Raw genomic sequence first — 19,224 nt, forward strand, 5'->3', positions numbered from 1 at the left:
ATGGACTGATTCATCCATCGCACATTGGATCAATATTTGCTGTTTGGCTCCGGTAATAATTGGGCCATTCAAGTCCCTCATTTTATAATTTTCAGAAGAAACGTTGGTCTCAGAAAGTCCACAATTATGGAAAAATTTATAGCCGGAGTATCTGGGACTGCTCCTGGAAATCTGGGACCATCACAGCTCATAACAATGTACTGACTGAGGATATTCTGTGAATGAAGGGTGTCATAGACCCACCCCCATAATGGGGCCTTGCCTCCTTTCTAGAGCTGTCCCATACATTACCTCTTCTCCACCACTAGATGTCCTCAGTATTCCTGGTTGAATGACTCTGGGTGAAGACTGAGGACATATAGTGAGTGAAGTATGTCATAGACCAGTGATGGAGAACCTTGGCACCCCAGATGTTTTGGAACTACATTTCCCATGATGATCAACTACACAGCAGAGTGCAAGAGCATCATGGGAAATGTAGTTCCAAAACATCTGGGGTGCCAAGGTTCCCCATCACTGTCATAGACCCACCCCCGATGGGGTGTCACCATGGCTGCCATACAATGATTCAAGGGTGGGCTCTGATTACTGAAGAGCCACACAACACCAGAAAAGAGGAAGTGGACCTCACAAGTCACGTGAGCGGCCTATGCTGATCAAATGTTTCATTTTCATTTATCTGGAGTCATAGATGATAACGCCATAAAGGATGGGTTTCTTTTATAGAACAGGCAATGATTAGTCATAAAATTACAACAGGTCATGTTCCATGACGATGTATTAAAATACATTCACCAGGTAGGTTCATCTGCAGTGAATTCTTAGCAAGTCACATTCACTACTTTATAAATAAACACCTCTAAATAAATTAAATGACCCTAAATACACCCAAATTCCTTCTAAATTTAGAAAAAGAAAAGTCTGAAAATTACTCCACTCACCCCTAGGGTTGCCACCTGTCCAGGATTCACCCGGACAGTCTGGGTTTTGAATTACGTGTTCAGGTTTCAGGCAAACGGAAAAGGTGACAACCAGTACTCACCCCCTATGTGTAGCATTGATATTCACTAACAACAATCATAGCTAATTTAATCAGGGCTTTTTTTTTTCTCAGAAAATAGGTGCAGGAACTCCTCCCTTCCGAAGTCTGCTCATACCCACCTCCGAGCACCGTTACTCTGTTCCACGCAGGGGCAGACTGACAGCTCATGGGGTCTCCGGGCAATAGAGGATTATGGGGCCCCCAGGCTTACAGATGGTGGCCACCATACGAGTACAGGAGTAAGTAACAAACAAACAACATATGGGCCCGGATTCACAAAACACTTACGCCTACGTATACGCCGCGTAAGTGTAGCTATGCGCCGTCGTATCTATGCGCCGTGCCCACAATCTGAGATACGCCTATAAATAGACTTCCTACGACCGACGTAACTTGCCTTACGCCGTTGTATCGTAGGCACATATTTACGCTGGGTGCATTTGCCGCTCCTATTGATTTTCTATACACATATGCAAATGAGGGAGATACGCCGATTCACGAACGTACTTGCGCCCGGCGCATAATATACGCAGTTTGCGTAAGTCGTACGTCCGGCGTAAAGTTATGCCCCATAAAGGAGGGGTAACTCAGCAGCATCAATGCAAAGGGCTGCACCAGGGAACACAAGCCGTCATATTTTACGTCGTTTACGTTTGACGTGAATATGGCTGGGCGTAGGTTACGTTCACGCCGTAGGCAGTGATCCGTCGTATCTTAGGCATTCGTTCCGACGTGATTCTGAGCATGCGCACTGGGATGCGTCCACGGGACGGCGCATGCGTCGTTCATTATTCGTATCTGTCTGGCGCTCGGCCCATCATTTGCATGGGGTCACGCCTCATTAGCATGGCTCACGCCCACTTCCACCTACGCCGGATTACGTCGAGGGAACCCAGCGCAGTTTGGGAGGCAAGTGCTTTGTGAATTCTGTGCTTGCCTCTCTGCGCTGCGTCGGTGTAGCGTATATTAGATACGCTACGGCAGCAAAAAAATGCGCCGTTGTATGTGAATCCGGGCCATTGAGTACAGCAGTCAGGATGAGCGTCCCCTCTTACATCAGAGTCCCAACATTCTCCCTATAAATCACAGTCCACAGAGTGTCACCTTCCTTCAGTGTCCCCTTAGGGCCCTTTCACACTTCCGTGAGGATCCGTTCCTTTAATATCCGCTTGCTCAGCGGGGATCGCTCCGTTGATCCCCCTTGAGCCGGCAGATGACAGGTCTGTCTCTGCACACTGTGCAGGGACCGCCCTGTCAGATCTCCGCTCTCCTCTATGGCGGGATCGGATGAACACGGACCGTCTGTCTGTGTTCATCCGATCCGCAGACACCCACTATCCCATGGGGATACATGTATATCCGTATTTCACCCAAAAACGGATGGATGAAAAAAATGGACATACGGTCCGCACATGTGAAAGGGGCCCTTACACACACCTTTGCACATTAGTACTTGGTGCGGCAGGCAGCTGTCGGGAAAAGGCTTTTAATTAGAAAAAAATCACTTGTTGGAGCCTTCTAACTGCGCAAGTGAGTCGTAGAGCCAGCGGAATAGTGAAGCGCTGTGGTTGGCCTCAGATTAGGATATTCACATCAAAATGATGTGGGGAAATTATTTCAGGGACAGATGTAAAAAAACACAGATTTTTACATACTGTGCCTAGTTTTACTGAGGCTGGCCACCCTAGTGGCCTGGGGCCCTCGGGCAGTGGCGAGTGCCCGAATGGTCAGTCCGCCCCTGGTTCCACCCCTTACCCACCTCCCAGTACCACCCCTTTTAGAGAATACAGAACCAAGTATCATTTTACTTTTGGTAATATAGTATAAATATATATATATATATATATATATATATATATATATACATATACATATACATATATATATATATACACTGCCAAAAGTATTAGGAAGTGGAAATATATATGAGTGTGTGTATATATATATATATATATATATATATATATATATGAGATTTTATATATATATATATATATATATATATATATATATATATATATATATATACACACACACATATAAAATCTCATATATATATATATATAAATATAAATATATATATATATATATATATATATATATATATATATATATATATATATATATATATATATATATAAAATCTCATATATATATATATATATATATATATATATACACACTCATATATATTTCCACTTCCTAATACTTTTAGTAATATACTATATATATATATAATTAAGTAGATATATATTTATATATAAATAATCTCATATAAACACACACTAATATATATTCCTTACAGACCACTTTGACGTACAGGTAAGGCTTACCTGTAGGTCCAAAAAATATCTCCTTAACCTACACGGTTAAGGAGATATTTCCAAGAATGACAGCACCAATGTCTACGGCGCATGCGCCGTAGACAACTGCGCGCAGGCGCACCGAGCGATCCGCTACTAACGGCATCATGCCATTAATGGCGGCTCCCGCACGCATGCGCAGGTGTGACGTCATCGCTGCTCCGGCCAGTCACAGCGCCGGAGCAGCGATACCCGGAAGGTATCATGGCTGCGACGGAGATCGTGTCCGAGGACCACTGCCGGGGCTTCGTTCTCGGGTAAGTAATTCATAATGAGCTAGTATGCTATGCATACTAGCTCATTATGCTTTTGTCTTGCAGGTTTTTTTTTTGTTTTGTTTTAAGAGGGGGTTTACTTCCTCTTTAACTAAGAGCAACAAAATACTTGATTTTTCTTCATCCCTGGCTTAGCCTTTCCTTGCTTGTTTTCATCATTACACCTGAAGAAGTGACAATTTTTTAGCACGAAATGCGTTGTATAAGGTTTCACCTTAAAATGCTAAACCAAGACCATTGTTCCCAATCCTTTAATGGATAATAATTAAAATCGAGACCCTTCGCTGTGAACCCGGAGAAAGCTTTTTTTCTTTGAGGACTACAAATATAGACCCATGACCCACTTGGGGGGGGGGGGAATTACTAAAACTGGAGAGAGCAAAATCTGGAGCAGCTCTGCATAGAAACCAATCAGCTTCCAGCTTTTATTGTCAGAGCTTAATTGAACAAGCTGAAGTTAGAAGCTGATTGGCCACCCACCAGGGCCACCATCAGGAATTTTTGTGCCCCTTACACAGCTTCAGGCATAGGCCCCCTGGTGGAGCAGAGAAGCGGGGGGGCCGACGCAAATTGACAAGCGGGGGGCCCGCGAATTAAGGTCGGGGGCTTTGGGTGCTGAAGAACAAAAAATAAAAAAAATAAGTAAAAAAATAATACAAAGATAAATAAAAATAAAAATAGGGGGTTGCCATCCGGGCCCCTTACAGGTCGGTGGGGGGGGGGGGGGGCTTTGGGTGCTGACAAACAAAAACAAAACAAAAAATGTAAATTATTAAAAATAAATAGGGGGTTGCCATCCAGGCCCCTGGGGACCCCCGGGCCCCTTACAGGTGTACTGCCTGTACCCCCCTGATGGTGGCCCTGGCCCACCACGCACAGCTGCACCAGATTTTGGACTCTCCAGTTTTAGTAAATCTCCCCCCATTGAGTCATCCCCGAGGGAAGTCTATTCGATCAGACAAGAAGGTCGGTAAAAGCGTCTCTTACCGGTATTAGAAGGCAGCACCCGGATACTGTCAAATTCCAGCATTGTGTAACTGGCGTCCAGCGTTTCGGTGTAGTCTGGCAGTTCCATCTCCATCATGGCTTCGCAATACTTCATAGTTAACTATCAGCAAACGCCAGGTCAAGCCGCCGCGGCCAGCTGCCAATCACCCGCCTGTTACCCCCTAGAAGGTCCCGGCCGAGGAGAACCTGTTCCCAAAAAAAATCAATGAGCTCCCAGCTAGACCTGTGTGACACGACGGAGCCGCCCGCCCGCCCGCCCCTGTCACTGAGCCGTCACCGGCAATAACTGAGTGTCATAAATAGGTATATGATATAGATAAGGCCGGAGCAGCCTCAGATTCCATCCTCACCCCAAGCACAGGCCTTGTGTAAACACCATTAAAAAACAACCGCTATGGCACTACAAGTCGCCCGGATTAGCTTTCACCGGGCAATTATTTACCAAACACACGCTACGTATGACATACCGAGATCATTGTGCAATGGCATGACTCAGGGCCGCCAACCTGAGCCGGCAGATACCATCCGCGTTCGTTTACTTTAGATCTCTGGTGGGGGGAGAACCTGAGATTTCCACGAACAAACAAAAAAATAAAATTTAGCAACTCACTTTTTTTTCCGACGTTTTGTTTTCTTAAATTTAGATCTTCGTTTAGATGTGCGACAAGGCCGCTGCGACTCTGGGAAGCGATCTGTACATGGTGGGGATGTGGGGTGACCATATCGTCTACTCGTTTTGACCCCATACATTATGTAGGAATGCACCATTGCGAGCAGCATTTATGGGGAGTCCCCAATGCACTTGTATGGGTTGCACTTGGCAGCGGTACTGTTCACCAAGCGCAACAGGAGGGGCAGTTTTTGCCGCAGGCGCAAAGAACAGGATCTGCATGTGAACACCCTAACCCCCCCCCCCCCCCCCCGTCTGCTGTCTTTGCATCTGAGGTTCGGTTCACACCTAAAAGTCGCATGACAAGTGCCAGGGACATCTAGGTCACCCCAAAAATAACATTCACCCCTCCTAGCACAAATCCTCTACCCCTAAAATTTCCTCTCCTAGTACACATCTTCTCCCCCTCCACTTTAAAAAAAAACCCCTAGCCCAAATCCCCCCCCCATGCTTACCCCCTAAGCATTAATCCCCCCTCCTCACAGTACAAATTTGCCCCCTTGCTTAAATTTCCCCTTTCAGCACAAATATTTGCCCCTCCATCCACCAATTCCCCCCAGCTCAAATGCCCCCTTCCAAAAATAATAATATTCACCCCCTCCTACCCCTAAAATTTCCCCTCCTAGTACACATCTTCTCCCCCTCCCACTTAAAATATCTTCCCCCAGCACAAATGTTCTCCTCCCCCCTATGCTTACCCCCTAAGAATAAATTCCCCCTCCTCCCAGTACAAATCTGCCCCCTTGCTTAAATCTCCCCTCTGGGCACAAATATTTGCCCCTCCATCCACCAATTCCCCCCAGCTCAAATGCCCCCCCCAAAAAAATAACAACATTCACCCCTCCTAGCACACATCCTCTACCCCTAAAAATTCCCCTCCTAGTACACATCTTCTCCCTCCCTCCAGCACAAATCTTCTCCCCCCCCATGCTTACCCCCTAAGCATAAATTCCCCCTCCCCCAGTAGAAATCTGCCCCCTTGCTTAAATCTTCCCTCTCAGCACAAATCTTAGCCCCACCCCCATCCCCTAATTCCCCCTAGCTCAAAATGCCCCTCCCCCAAAAATAACATTCACCCCTCTTAGCACAAATCCTCTACGTCTAAAATCTCCCCTACTAATACACATCTTCTCCCTCCCCCAGCACAAATCTCCCCCCATGCTTTCCCCCCTAAGCATAAATTCCCCCTCCTCCCAGTACAAATCTGTCCCCTTGCTTAAATCTTTTTTTTTATATTCACCCCTCCTAGAATTAACCTTTTTGATATTGCATGAAATATTTGGGTTGACCCAAATATCTCATACGGTATCCTTTTGTGAATTGACCCCAATATTTGGTCAAAGAGGTTGCAGGAGACCCCTTGCATAACAGCAGCCGGGGATTTAGGTGGGCAAGGTGGGCCAATGTACTTAGCTGATTCAAAAATCGGCTGGGTTGGGCTCCAACCAAAATCTGATCCCTAGTCACCAGTACAAACAGAGACGGTGAACCTTCAGCAAAGACACTGATAGCGATTAAAGCCTCATAGAATTGTCGGCCAACAAACACAAAACAACATGGTTTTTCATCTCTTTAGCGCCACCCTTTGGGCAACTTCTGCTAATGTTGTGTTATGTTTTTTTGGGGGGGGGGGCAGAAACTAGTTGAGATTGATGCTTTTTAAATCCTGTATAATAATATATATGTTTTTACCCTTTTCTTTTCTATTTCATCGTTATTTGTGTATGGTTACTTTACATTTTTTGCTTAAAGTGGATGTTAAGCCACTCTAACCTGTATACACCATCAGCACTGCCTCCTATTGTAGTGTCCCCCTTTGTGTGTGATTTATAAAAATAAATGCTGCAAATACCTAATTTCACAGCTGCGATCACATGACTGGCCAGCTTTCTCCTTTCCTCCTCTGAGATATGCAGTGGGCGGGGCTGAGATTCCTCTGCTGTCAGTCTGGAGGGGAAGGGAGGAGGAGAGAGCTGGCTGGTCATGTGATCGTAATCTCGGCTTTTAAATTAGGTATTTGCAGCATTTATATTTATAAATCATTCACAGAGGGGGGCACTGCGATAGGAGGCAGTGCTGATGGTGAATACAGGTTAGTGTTATGAGAGCAGCAGGAGGGGCGGCTCACACACAGACAGAGAGGGGAGGGGGAGGAGGACACAGGAGCAGAGAGGTGGGCAGATAGCTGGCTGCTGATGACAGAGGCACGTAAACTGACCACGGTGTCTGATCTGAGCAGCCATGATACACTGTGGTCAGATTACAGAGGGGAGGGGAGAAACTGGCAGGATCAGCCAGGTTTTTTTAGGTGTTACAGGGGGCCAAATGACACAGGACAAGCACTGCGTCATATAACTAGGGTGACCACATTTCTAAACTACCATTCAGGGACAACCTCCCTTCCCAAAAATCAGCTTGTGCTGTAATGAATCACAGCACAGTGATGAATGTGCCCGGGACAGACATGCAAAATGCGGGACTGTCCCGGGCAATCCGGGACATGTGGTCACCCTACATATAACATGCTTTAAAGTAGAAGGAAATGTATTTGATATTTTTTGGGGGTTAACAAACGCTTTAATTTCTTTTTTTCTAAATATTAAAGCGGAGTTCCACCCAAAAGTGGAACTTCTGCTTAATCCACTCCTCGCCCCTTTACATGCCACATTTGGCATGTCATTTTCTTGGGAGAGGAGTTCCTGTCCCACTTCCTCCTTCCGCCCAGGGACAGCTAAGGCGATACATTATATTGCCTTTTAGCGGCCCCTCCCTGTAGGCGATCACCTGGGACACGTGACAGGTCCCAGGCGATCGCCTGTCCAATCAGGGAGTGCTGCGCCATTCGCGCATGCGCAGTGAGTGCCCGGCTGTGAAGCCGAAAGCTGTCATGGCCGGGTGCCCACAGTTGCAGTGGAGGCACCGGCGGTGAAGGGGGGAACCGGAACGAAGCTCCCAGCGGCACGTCGCTGGACCGTGGAACAGGTAAGTGTATGTTTATTAAAAGCCAGCAGCTACACTTTTTGTAGCTGCTGATTTTTAATAAACATAAAAAAAAGGCTGGAACTCCCCTTTAATGTGATGCTTATGGTAAGCATTCGTATTGTATAAATTGACAGAGAAAAGGAGAAAAAGTCGGACTATATATGCCAAACATGGAGTATATATAAAATCATAAATGTTTATTATACAACATATTTGTTAAAAAAAAGCGAAATTTCATATAGTATATTTGTATCTTTTTGATTAAAAACAGAGAATAATAGTGCTTATAGGATTGACTGTACAAATATAACAATAAATGCTGATGATAAGGTGTCGACGCGTTTTGCCAGAATTAGCTTTATCAGGGCACATGCAAATAATACAGCAATCCTATAATAATAATAATAATAATAATGCCTAAAGTGGTTGCAAATGCAAAAGGATTTTTATCTTAATGCTTTTTATGCATTAAGATATGCATTAAGATAAAAAGACTTCTGTGTGCAGCTGCCCCCCCCCCCCCCAATACCTGAGGTCCATCTAGATCCAGCTATGTTGCAGGAGAGACTTGGCTGTCTGGCACTCCCCTCCTCATTGGCTGAGACAGTAGTGCGGCACCATTGGCTCCCACTGCTGGCAATCAAAGTCAGTGAGCCAATTAGGAGAAAAAGGGGGCGGGGTCTGAATAGGCACAGGGAGCTGCAGCTCAGGTGCCCCCATAGCAAGCTGCTTGCTGTGGGGGGACTTAACAGGCGGGAGGGGCCAGGAGCACTGAAGCGGGACCAGAGAAGAGGAGGATGCAAAACCGCTGCACAGAGCAGGTAAGTATAACATGTTTGTTATTTTTAAGGAAAAAAAAATTAGACTTTAGTATCACTTTAATATATACCTATATAAATAGAATGATATGCCAGTACATGTGTGGTGTGTGAAATTCCTCAGCACCCTAACACCAACATGCAGAGAATCCCCTGAGCGGGCACTGGAGAAAAAAGGAGGGGAGCCCACCTGGACACAGGAGCACACGGTAGGTCTACATGAAAAGGATTATAGAATCCCATGAGGACTTATGTTACATAAAAAAACAACAACACGTGTTGAAGACAGGGAAGTGGGTGATATAGGTATATATATCTTAAGCATTATTTTATTTTTTTCTAGAGGATTGCTGTATTATTTTTATTTGTCCTGGTGAAGCTAATTCTGGTGAAACGTGTCAACACATGAAGACCTTATAATCAGCATTGGAATTGCCAAGCATATTAACATTTTTTGTTATATATGTACAGTCAATCCTATAAGCACTTTTATACTTTGTTTTTAATCATAAATCAATTAAATTTGATTTGATTTTATTTAAATTTTGCTTTTCTGTTGTATAATGAAAATGTATGATTTTATATATAAGCCACGTTTGGCCTATATAGTCCAACTTGTTCTCCTTTTTTTTTTTGCTGTCCCTTTCTATAGCAAAAGTAAGATAATGGGGCTAATAAGGGGGTGTCTTTTAACACAAGTGTATGTTGTAGATGAAAGGAGCTTCTGTAACCCTCGGGAGCCATTTAAATCCCATTATTACATCCTTAAAAACTGCCAAACCCCAATTCATTTCACTAAACTCCCAATTTTTCCTGAAATTTCAGACAATTCTCTCTTTCGCTCAACTCTAACCATAACCAATTAAAAACATATTTTTTTTTAGAATACTTAAGACGGTAATAAGACTCAGAATCTTGATTTGGAGCACCCAGGCAGCTCAGGGGTTAACACCGCTCACCCAGATAATCCCCTGTGAAAGTTCAAGCTAACAAGAGCATAAAAATTATCTATTATTACAGCCCTGAAAAACCTCCCACAATGGCCATTATCATTTATACCCCAAATAAAGCGACCTTATTACTAATGTGTAACAAAACTGTAGGCGGTGTAAATGAGACTTTCATCAGATAAGAGGCCATGATATCATATTCGTATCCTTGGACTCTGTCCGTGTCTTGTTGTAACGCTACCTGGAGCCCATTTGCCTGCGATTAGGCGAGTCATGTGACCACAGGCGTGTAGAAAAAAATGAAAGGTACCCTTTTCTTGAGGGGGGGATATAGAAGCCACCCTTGCCTGGCAGTCATTCTGATCCTCTTGCTTCAATACTTTGAGTGAATGACCCCCAAACATTGATGTCAATTAAATTCTTCTGACTTTGCTACGACTTTTTCGATCCGCATACTTTTTCTGGGCTCATGACTTTGAAAATACTGAAGACAGAGGATCAACATAAGAGCCAGGAAATTAGCATGTTCTGCCCTGTGAGCATAGGTGTGTGCAGCCTATTGCATTAGGGTGTGCACCCCAAAGCTCAAACATATTTGCATGTGTATATACAGCATACTGATGGTGTCAGCAGAGCGGTGGACGGTGTCAGTAAGGCAGAGATTGGTGTCAGTAGGGCCGTGGACAGTAGTTTTTTATTTTTATTATATATTTATTTTATTTTAGGAGCCCCATTAGGGAGCTTTGGTGAAATATCAGGGGTCTATTTCTGTGCGTTACTGCACGCTTAACGCAGTATATTTCTGTGCATTGCTGCATGTTTAACGCAGTATATTCCAGTGTGTTACTGCATGTTTAATGCAGAATATTTCTGTGCATTAGTGCATGTTTAATGCAGCATATTTCTGTGCATTAGTGCACGTTTAACGTTGTATATTTCAGTGTGTTATGTGCCATTTAATGCTGTATTTTTCTGTGTGTTAGTGCTCATTTAAACGCAGTATATTTCGGGGGAATCTGCACCACACAGGCTAATTAGGATGTGTCCAGGCACACCCTGTGCGCACGCCTATGCCTGTGAGCAAAGTACACTCTACCAAGTACAAAGCATTGCACCTACATAGAAGAATGAGCAAAACAACACATGAAACCATCTGCATAAATTTCTCATTTCAAATGGAATCCTGGAAATACAAATAAAAAACAACCCAAACAATTTTTCCCTGGACATTTTTTCCCATTTTAGATGGAGTTGGATTTCCTTGCTGGTTATACATACCTGCCTGCCAGGGTGGAAAGGTCTCCATCCGCTTTCCATACTAGATTCATAAGGGGAGCCAGTAATTGGGCTAAGCTGTTTGTGTCACCATAGGTGAGCAATCTGCACATGTCTATGATATGTCCACTAGAGGGAGCACAGGGGGAAAATGAGTAGTGTTTTGATACAAGATTAGATAGATAGATAGGTAGATAGATAGATAGATAGATAGATAGATAGATAGATAGATAGATAGATAGATAGATAGATAGATAGATAGATAGATAGATAGATAGATAGATAGATAGATAATAAATTGAGAGAGAGAGATCATAGATAAAAGTGAAAAAGCGAGAGATGATGGCTGGATAGATAGACAAATAGATAGATAAATGATAAAAATAAATAATAGATAGAAGATAATAGTAATACAAATAATACATAGATAATAAGGAGACATAGGGTATGATAGATAGATAGATAGATAGATAGATAGATAGATAGATAGATAGATAGATAGATAGATAGATAGATAGATAGATAGATAGATAGATAGATAAATAGTAAGAGGTGTATAATAAATAGAGAGAGAAAGATAATTGGGAGAGAAAAAATAGAGAGAGAGAAAGATAATAGAGAGAGAGAGAGAGAGATAAAGAGAGAGAGCATAAATATATATATAGAGAGAGAAAGAGAGAAGAGAGAGAAGAGAAGAGAGAGAGAGAGAGAGAGAGAGAGAGAGAGTAAATAGATAGAGATTGAATAAATATAGAGAAAAATAATAGAGAGAGAGAATAAATATGGAGAAATGAGAGAGAGAGAGAGAGATCATGAGGAGAGATAAGAGAGATAATAAATAGAGAACGAGATAAAAGAGAGAGAGAGAAATAGAGAGATTGAGCGTAAATAGAGAGAGAGATAATAAGGAGAGAGAGAATAAATAGAAAAGGAGATGACAAAGAAAGAGAGAGAGAGTAAATAGAGAGAGAAACAATATAGAGAGAGAGAGAGAATAAATAGAGAGAGAGAGGGAACAAATAGAGAGAGATAATAATAATAGAGATAGAAATAGAGAATAAATAGAGAGAGAGATTGAATACATATTGAGAGAGAGAGAAAGAGAATACATAGAGTGAGAGATAATAAGGAGAGATGAGAGAGAGAATAAATAGAGAGAGAGATAGAGTAAATAGAGAGAGATCAAATAGAGAGAGAGAGATAATAAGGGGGGAAGAGAGAGATAATAAATAGAGAGAGAGATTAAATAGAGAGAGATTGAATAAATAGAGAGACAGAGAATACATATTGAGAGAGAGAGAGAGAATAGAGAGAGAGAGAGAGATATAATAAGGAGCGATAGTAGAGAGAGAATAAAAAGAGAAAAAGATAATAAATAGAGAGAGACAGAGTAAATAGAGAGAGAGAGAGACTAGAGAGAGAGATAATAAGGGGGAGAGCGAGAGAGAAAAAAATGATAATAGAGAGAGAATAGAGGAAGATAATAAAGAGAGATTAATTGAGAGTGATTGAAAAGAGAGAGAAACATAATAGAGAGAGAATAAATAGAGAGAGAGCAAAATAGAGAGAGAATAAATAGAGAACGATAATAGAGTTAGAAAAAGAGACTAAACAGAGAGAGAAATAATAAGGAGAGAGACTAAATAGAGAAAGAGATATTAGACAGAGAGAGAGAGAGAAAGAGTAAATAGAGAGAGAGAGAGAGAGAGAGAGAGAGAGAGAGAGAGAGAGAGAGAGAGAGAGAGAGAGAATAAATATAGAGAGAGATAAGAAGAGAGCGAAATAAAATAGAGAGAGAGAGAGAGAGAGAGAGAGAGAGAGTAAGATATCATCAATATAAATGAGATAGATAGACATTATACCACATTATAGATACTTTGTTGTTGGAAACTCCCCCCCCCCCCCTTACATAATGACATGTTGGTTGATTATCTTCCATTCTCTATAACGGGTTGCTGATTGTATTCTCGGCACTTCACACACTCATATCTCGGCTCCTCCACCTATGTACACAATCACACTGATCACCTTCTGATATATATGAAATCAATACAGGGCGTGCTTCCAGAAGATTATGTGACGAGAGCTTTCAGCCAGATATTTCCATGATTCTAGGTATTTGTTTCTTATCTGTAGGCCATCCCATTATCGGATACTTCAAGAGGAGGACAAATACCCATAAATTCTCTGGTGTAGATGTGAAAAAGGCCCTTCCACAATTCACACCGCCAACTCTGAATTCTGATTGGATATGAGGAAAACCTTAAAGCTCAACTCTGGGCAGGTATAAAAGAAACAAAATAATAGATCTCTGTATTCATTAATACATCATTAAATGTATTGTTTAAATACAAGCAGTGTAAGTACCCGAATGTGACCTGGTATCAGCCTCATGCAGTCCCTGTAAAGCAGGGAGGAATGTGAGAGGAAGAAGCAGCAACAGGAGCCAATCAGAGCATGAGCTAACATAGGAGGAGAGAGATGAGCTCATCACTGTGCTGCTTCTCCTTTCCCTGCCCAGTCACAGGGGGAGAGGGAATGGGTTGAAGGATATTGGCCATTATTTAATCTGGAAGACTCAGAATATTTAGTGGCAGAACAGAAGTACTGCAGGGAGCAGCTCCAAATTCAAGGTGAGTATTGCAGAAACATATTTTTTTTTATTTTATCTTAGACTGGACAGTTTATTTTTTGGCAGGAGTTTTGCTGTAACCACAACTCTGAATGATTAAAGAATCAGCACCCCCAACATTCTTTTGGACATACACATACTAGGGTTGCACCGATACTGTTTTTTATCAAGCACGAATACCAATACTTTCAGTCCAGTACTTGCCAATGCAGAGTACCAATACTTTGCGGTGCGATTTGTGTCAATACAAAATAAATGGGCGCAAATCGCACTGCAAAGGATCACATGCAGTTTGAACAGGAATGCAGTGCGATTTTCCCCACCACTCCGAATCTGCATAGTGTCCCGGTCCCACAGATGATAGAAAATAACCTGGAGGTGGTCATAGGGCTGGAGGAGAAATTCTGGGACCCCGTGGGTATAGAGCGGAAGTGATGTCAGCTTGGGAGCGGACCACCTCTACATCTACTCCAGCCCTGTGAGCACCTCCATCAGTTGTGATTGGCTTGGTATACCGGCTCTAATCACTAATAAAGCCATTCTTGAGCTCCAATCAGACTTTGCCTAGGCTGAGATGATGTCATCAGTTTGCTGCAGACAGGAGGAAGCATTTCCTCAGTCTCCTTTCCTCCAGGGATCAGACTGCAACATTGACCCAGCCAAGAACTACCAGGACTTACAAGACTGTGTCATCTCTGAGTTGGCACCTCAGTCCAGGAAGTAGATGGTGACTGAACGGACCACCTGGCACCCCGCTTGGGTACCTCCGTTAAGATACAGCTTCCCCCACTCCAACCAGGGACCAGGTATTATAGTGTAGAATTGCACCCAAGAACTAGACGACACTAGTTTAGGTGCAAACTGGAACTGACTTTATTGTAAATTTACACAGAATATATACCACACAAAATCAGATAAGAACTTGATCACATTACCCTAAACAATGCAAGCTGTAAACAGTAACATCAGTACGCCTAATGACCAGTTTCCATAAACATAAACAGTAATCTAAATACATAAACATATAAACATCCCACAATAGTTTGGTAACAAGGTAAAGTGGACACAATGCTGGTCACATCTCCAAGAGGAATAGCAGACAGACCGAAACAATAGGTGACTTAATCAACAACGGGAATTCACACCTAGAAGGCACACAATGGGGACATTTTACCATGAGAGAAAGACGCTTTAGTAAATAGATTATAGTAGGAGGAGACCCCAGCATGGGGCAGCATAGTGGTGTAGTGGTTAGCACTTCCGCCTAGCAGCAAAATGGTTGCTGGCTTGAATCACAACACTACCTGTCTGGAGTTTGCATGTTCTCCCTGTGCCTGTGTGGGTTTCCTCCAGGTACTCTGGTTTTCTCCCACACTCCAAAAGACATGCTAAAAGGTTAATTGAATCCTGTCTAAATTGGCCCTAGTATGTGTGTATGGATGGGAGTTAGGGACCTTAGATTGTAAGCTCCTTGAGGGTAGGGACTGATGTGAATGTACAATGTACAGTGGAACCTCGGATTACGAGCATAATTTGTTCCAGGAGAATGCTCATAATCCAAAGCACTCGCATATCAAAGCGAGTTTCCCCATAGAAGTCAATGGAAACAAAAATAATTTGTTCCGCATTGACTTCAATGGCATGCAATACCACATGTGGCCAGAGGTGGGGGGACGCCGGAGAGCCTTAGAAATACTCGGGGACAGCTCGGCAGAGGCTGTGTGTTTTGGGGAGACCCGAATCGGAAGTAAAAACCACTCCAAAGGTCCCTAGGCACACACCTCTGAAGAATAGAGCCCCCCAAAACCAGGGCCCATAGTCAGTAGGCAGTCCCATCCAAAAGCCCCTTTCCGGGTTGGGTCTGTCACAGTGACCCTGGATGATGCCTGGCACCATCCTTCTAGAGAGAAAGCAGATGAAAACATTGTCAGGGGCATGGGCGTCTGCTGAAATTTTTTCAGAGGGGGGCGCTTCAGCAGCGGCGATACACAGTCGCATTTTACCCTTTCTTCGACTGCTAGCGGTGGTTAAAAGCGCCCCCCCTCCCCACGTTAAAATGTAAAAACACCCCACTGTGCCCCCTGCATCCTTCAATATCTCTTTGTCACTACTGTGTACCCCCTCTCCACAACTGCACCTCTGGACCCCTTTACATTACACAGCACCCCCACAGCTCTGGACCCCTTTACATTACACAGTACCCACAGTTCTGGACCCATTTACATTACACAGCACCCTGCATCACTGGCCCCCTTTAAATTACACAAGGTCCCGCCCCCCCCTATTTCGGCTTGTGTGATAGGCGGAACACTAAAAGACGAGCCGAACTAGGGGGGCGGGACCTTGCACACAGACCCAGCACCATGACATACGATACGAGCGCCGGAGGGGAGCGCTGCAGTCACCGCTTAAAGTGGCCCCAGGGCCAGTCCGGCCCTGCTCCTGGCTCTCACTGGCGATTCCAGGGGGGGCAAATGACCCACCTTGCCCTATGGAGCGGACGCCCATGGTCAGGGGGAGTACTGTGATCTCTGTGAGAGGTAATAAATACTCAGACGTGTTAAACTGACACATTGATTAGCATGTTACACTTACCATGAAGATATATATCTGATGACAGGTCCACTTTATCTACACACACGTCTTCCAATCAGGGGCTTTTGATTATTCTTCACACTTTTCTGTTCTCAGGTGACCCCAAAGTTGCTCCTCAATGGATATAAAATGCTCTATAAATCTAGTTAACGCCTATAAAATCTCAGAGGAAAGTGAGTATCAGCCAAAGTTGTCTGTGCCAACCAAAATGTAGCGCTTCTATTGAGGCGTGAAGGATATGAGATGTCCTGGCCTCCCCTCCCATCTCTCTCCCATCCACTCTATGGTATGTTTTGGCGGACAGACGCCTATAACTCATCCCGGCCTCCATACACCGATGATGGGAAAACAAAATTCCACAGCGCTGAGAAATTTGTGTTGTCAAAGGAGATCGATCGGGGCAATAATGTACAGAAATGGTAAATATCACAGACTCCCCCCAGAGGTGGTTCTGGCCGACTCAGTAGATTTCTTAAAAAAAAAAAGCCTGGACTCTTTCCTAAATATACAGAATATAACTGGGTACTGACATTTGTAGGTAAAGTTGATCCGAAGAGAATCTGATTGCCTCTCGGGGGATCTGGAAGAAATTAATTCCCCTGCTGTAGCAAATTGGATCATGCTCTGCTGGGGATTTTCACCAGTGGAGGGCAATATGGTGGGGGGGGTAGTGGAGGGCAGTATGATGGGGGGGGGGGGGGGTAGTGGAGGGCAGTATGATGGGAGGGGGGGGTAGTGGAGGGCAGTATGATGGGAGGGGGTAGTGGAGGGCAGTATGATGGGAGGAGGGGTAGTGGAGGGCAGTATGATGGGAGGGGGGGTAGTGGAGGGCAGTATGATGGGAGGGGGGTAGTGGAGGGCAGTATGATGGGAGGGGGGGGGTAGTGGAGGGCAGTATGATGGGAGGGAGGTAGTGGAGGGCAGTATGATGGGAGGGGGGATAGTGGAGGACAGTATGATGGGAGGGGGTAGTGGAGGGCAGTATGATGGGAGGGGGGGTAGTGGAATGCAGTATGATGGGAGGGGTAGTGGAGGGCAGTATGATGGGAGGAGGGGTAGTGGAGGGCAGTATGATGGGAGGGGGGTAGTGGAGGGCAGTATGATGGGAGGGGGGTAGTGGAGGGCAGTATGATGGGAGGGGGGGGTAGTGGAGGACAGTATGATGGGAGGGGGGTAGTGGGGGGCAGTATGATGGGAGGAGGGGTAGTGGAGGGCAGTATGATGGGAGGGGGGGTAGTGGAGGGCAGTATGATGGGAGGGTGGTAGTGGAGGGCAGTATGATGGGAGGGGGGGTAGTGGAGGACAGTATGATGGGAGGGGGGTAGTGGAGGGCAGTATGATGGGAGGGGGGATAGTGGAGGACAGTATGATGGGAGGGGGGTAGTGGAGGGCACTATGATGGGAGGGGGGATAGTGGAAGGCAGTATGGGGGGGGGGGGCTGTACAGCAGCATGACTGGAGGGGGGCAGTGTATGGGAGGGAGCATCAGATTTGCTTTTCTAACACTCCTGGGTGGACTGCGAGCGCAATGCTCTGCGCTCCAAGTCCACCTTTTTTGAAGCCTATTAGAACCTATGGCTCTAATCAGGTGCTTCAAAAAAACACCTCCAAAAATGGTCCCCCTTAATGGGCCCCTGCATTATTGTATCCATCACAAGGAATCCTACATATGCAGATTTTCAGCCACCACATTTCTTAGACCAAAGTCCACTTTTCCAAGGATCTACATGCAGTTCAAGTGATAAGAATAATCATAGAAAGAAACAAATACATCATATAAATGACATACATATAATGTGTCATTCAATGCCCAGACATGTTGGGAAATATCAAATACAGACGTTATAATAATATATAAATAATATTTATCATGTTGGAAACGTAAAGTGATATTAAAGTCTTACTAAACCCAAGACCCTGCATTCACTATATTCCACGCACATGATTGCAACACACGACGCGGTGAAGCACTGCTGTGCATTGTAGTTCGCTGCAGTAGGAGAGCAGCACAGACACAGTCTTTTGTCCGCTCTGGTGCATTGGCAGCTCATTTGATTGAATGGCATGCCTTAACACAACTCATGTTAACATGCAACATAGGGCTCTTTAAAACATGGGACCCAAATGATCGTTCCAGGTCGGTTCCTCAAAGTCAGCCAGACAGCTAGGCAACTAGTATTTTCAAAATAAGGTCAGCAAGCACAGGACTCCTTTAGGGCCCATTCAAATCTTCCAAAGTTTTACTGCATTGCTTCCGCTGTGGTTCTGCATTCCTGGCTGGTGGCTGGCTTTCAGAGACTGGCACACCAAGCTGACCATGGACATGCGAGCCTCCAGCCCCTTCACACCTCATAATGGGCACAGCAGGTGTGCAGATCCAGGAACTCAGCACAATGATGGCGAGAACCCTTCATAATGGGCACAGCAGGTGTGCAGACCCAGGTACTCAGCACAGGGGTGGTGGAACCCCTCATAATGGGCACAGCGGGTGTACAGACCTGGGAACTCATTATAGGGATGGTGAGAACCCCTCATAATGGGCACAGCCGGTGTACAGACCAAGGAACCCAGCACAATGATGGCGAGAACCCTTCATAATGGGCACAGCAGGTGT

General features: G+C 44.4%; 1 protein-coding gene across 3 annotated transcripts in view; it reads right to left on the reverse strand.

Moving 5' to 3' along the window:
• The window catches only part of LOC120917850 (hepatocyte nuclear factor 4-beta-like), a 67,990-nt gene that overhangs the window by 39,255 nt on the left and 9,511 nt on the right, over positions 1 to 19,224 (reverse strand). The window contains exon 1 of one of the 3 annotated variants that reach the window (XM_040329420.1): positions 4,668 to 5,054. The exons of 1 other annotated variant lie outside the window; for it this stretch is intronic. In XM_040329420.1, the coding sequence (XP_040185354.1) occupies positions 4,668 to 4,782 (115 nt within the window). In that variant the 5' untranslated portion in view covers positions 4,783 to 5,054. Of the gene's footprint in view, positions 1 to 4,667; positions 5,055 to 19,224 lie in introns of those variants that run through there. One more of the 3 variants, XM_040329419.1, reaches the window with a different exon arrangement.

The sequence above is a fragment of the Rana temporaria genome, chromosome 11 (assembly GCF_905171775.1).
Source record: "Rana temporaria chromosome 11, aRanTem1.1, whole genome shotgun sequence".
NCBI classification, from domain to species: Eukaryota; Metazoa; Chordata; class Amphibia; order Anura; family Ranidae; genus Rana; species Rana temporaria.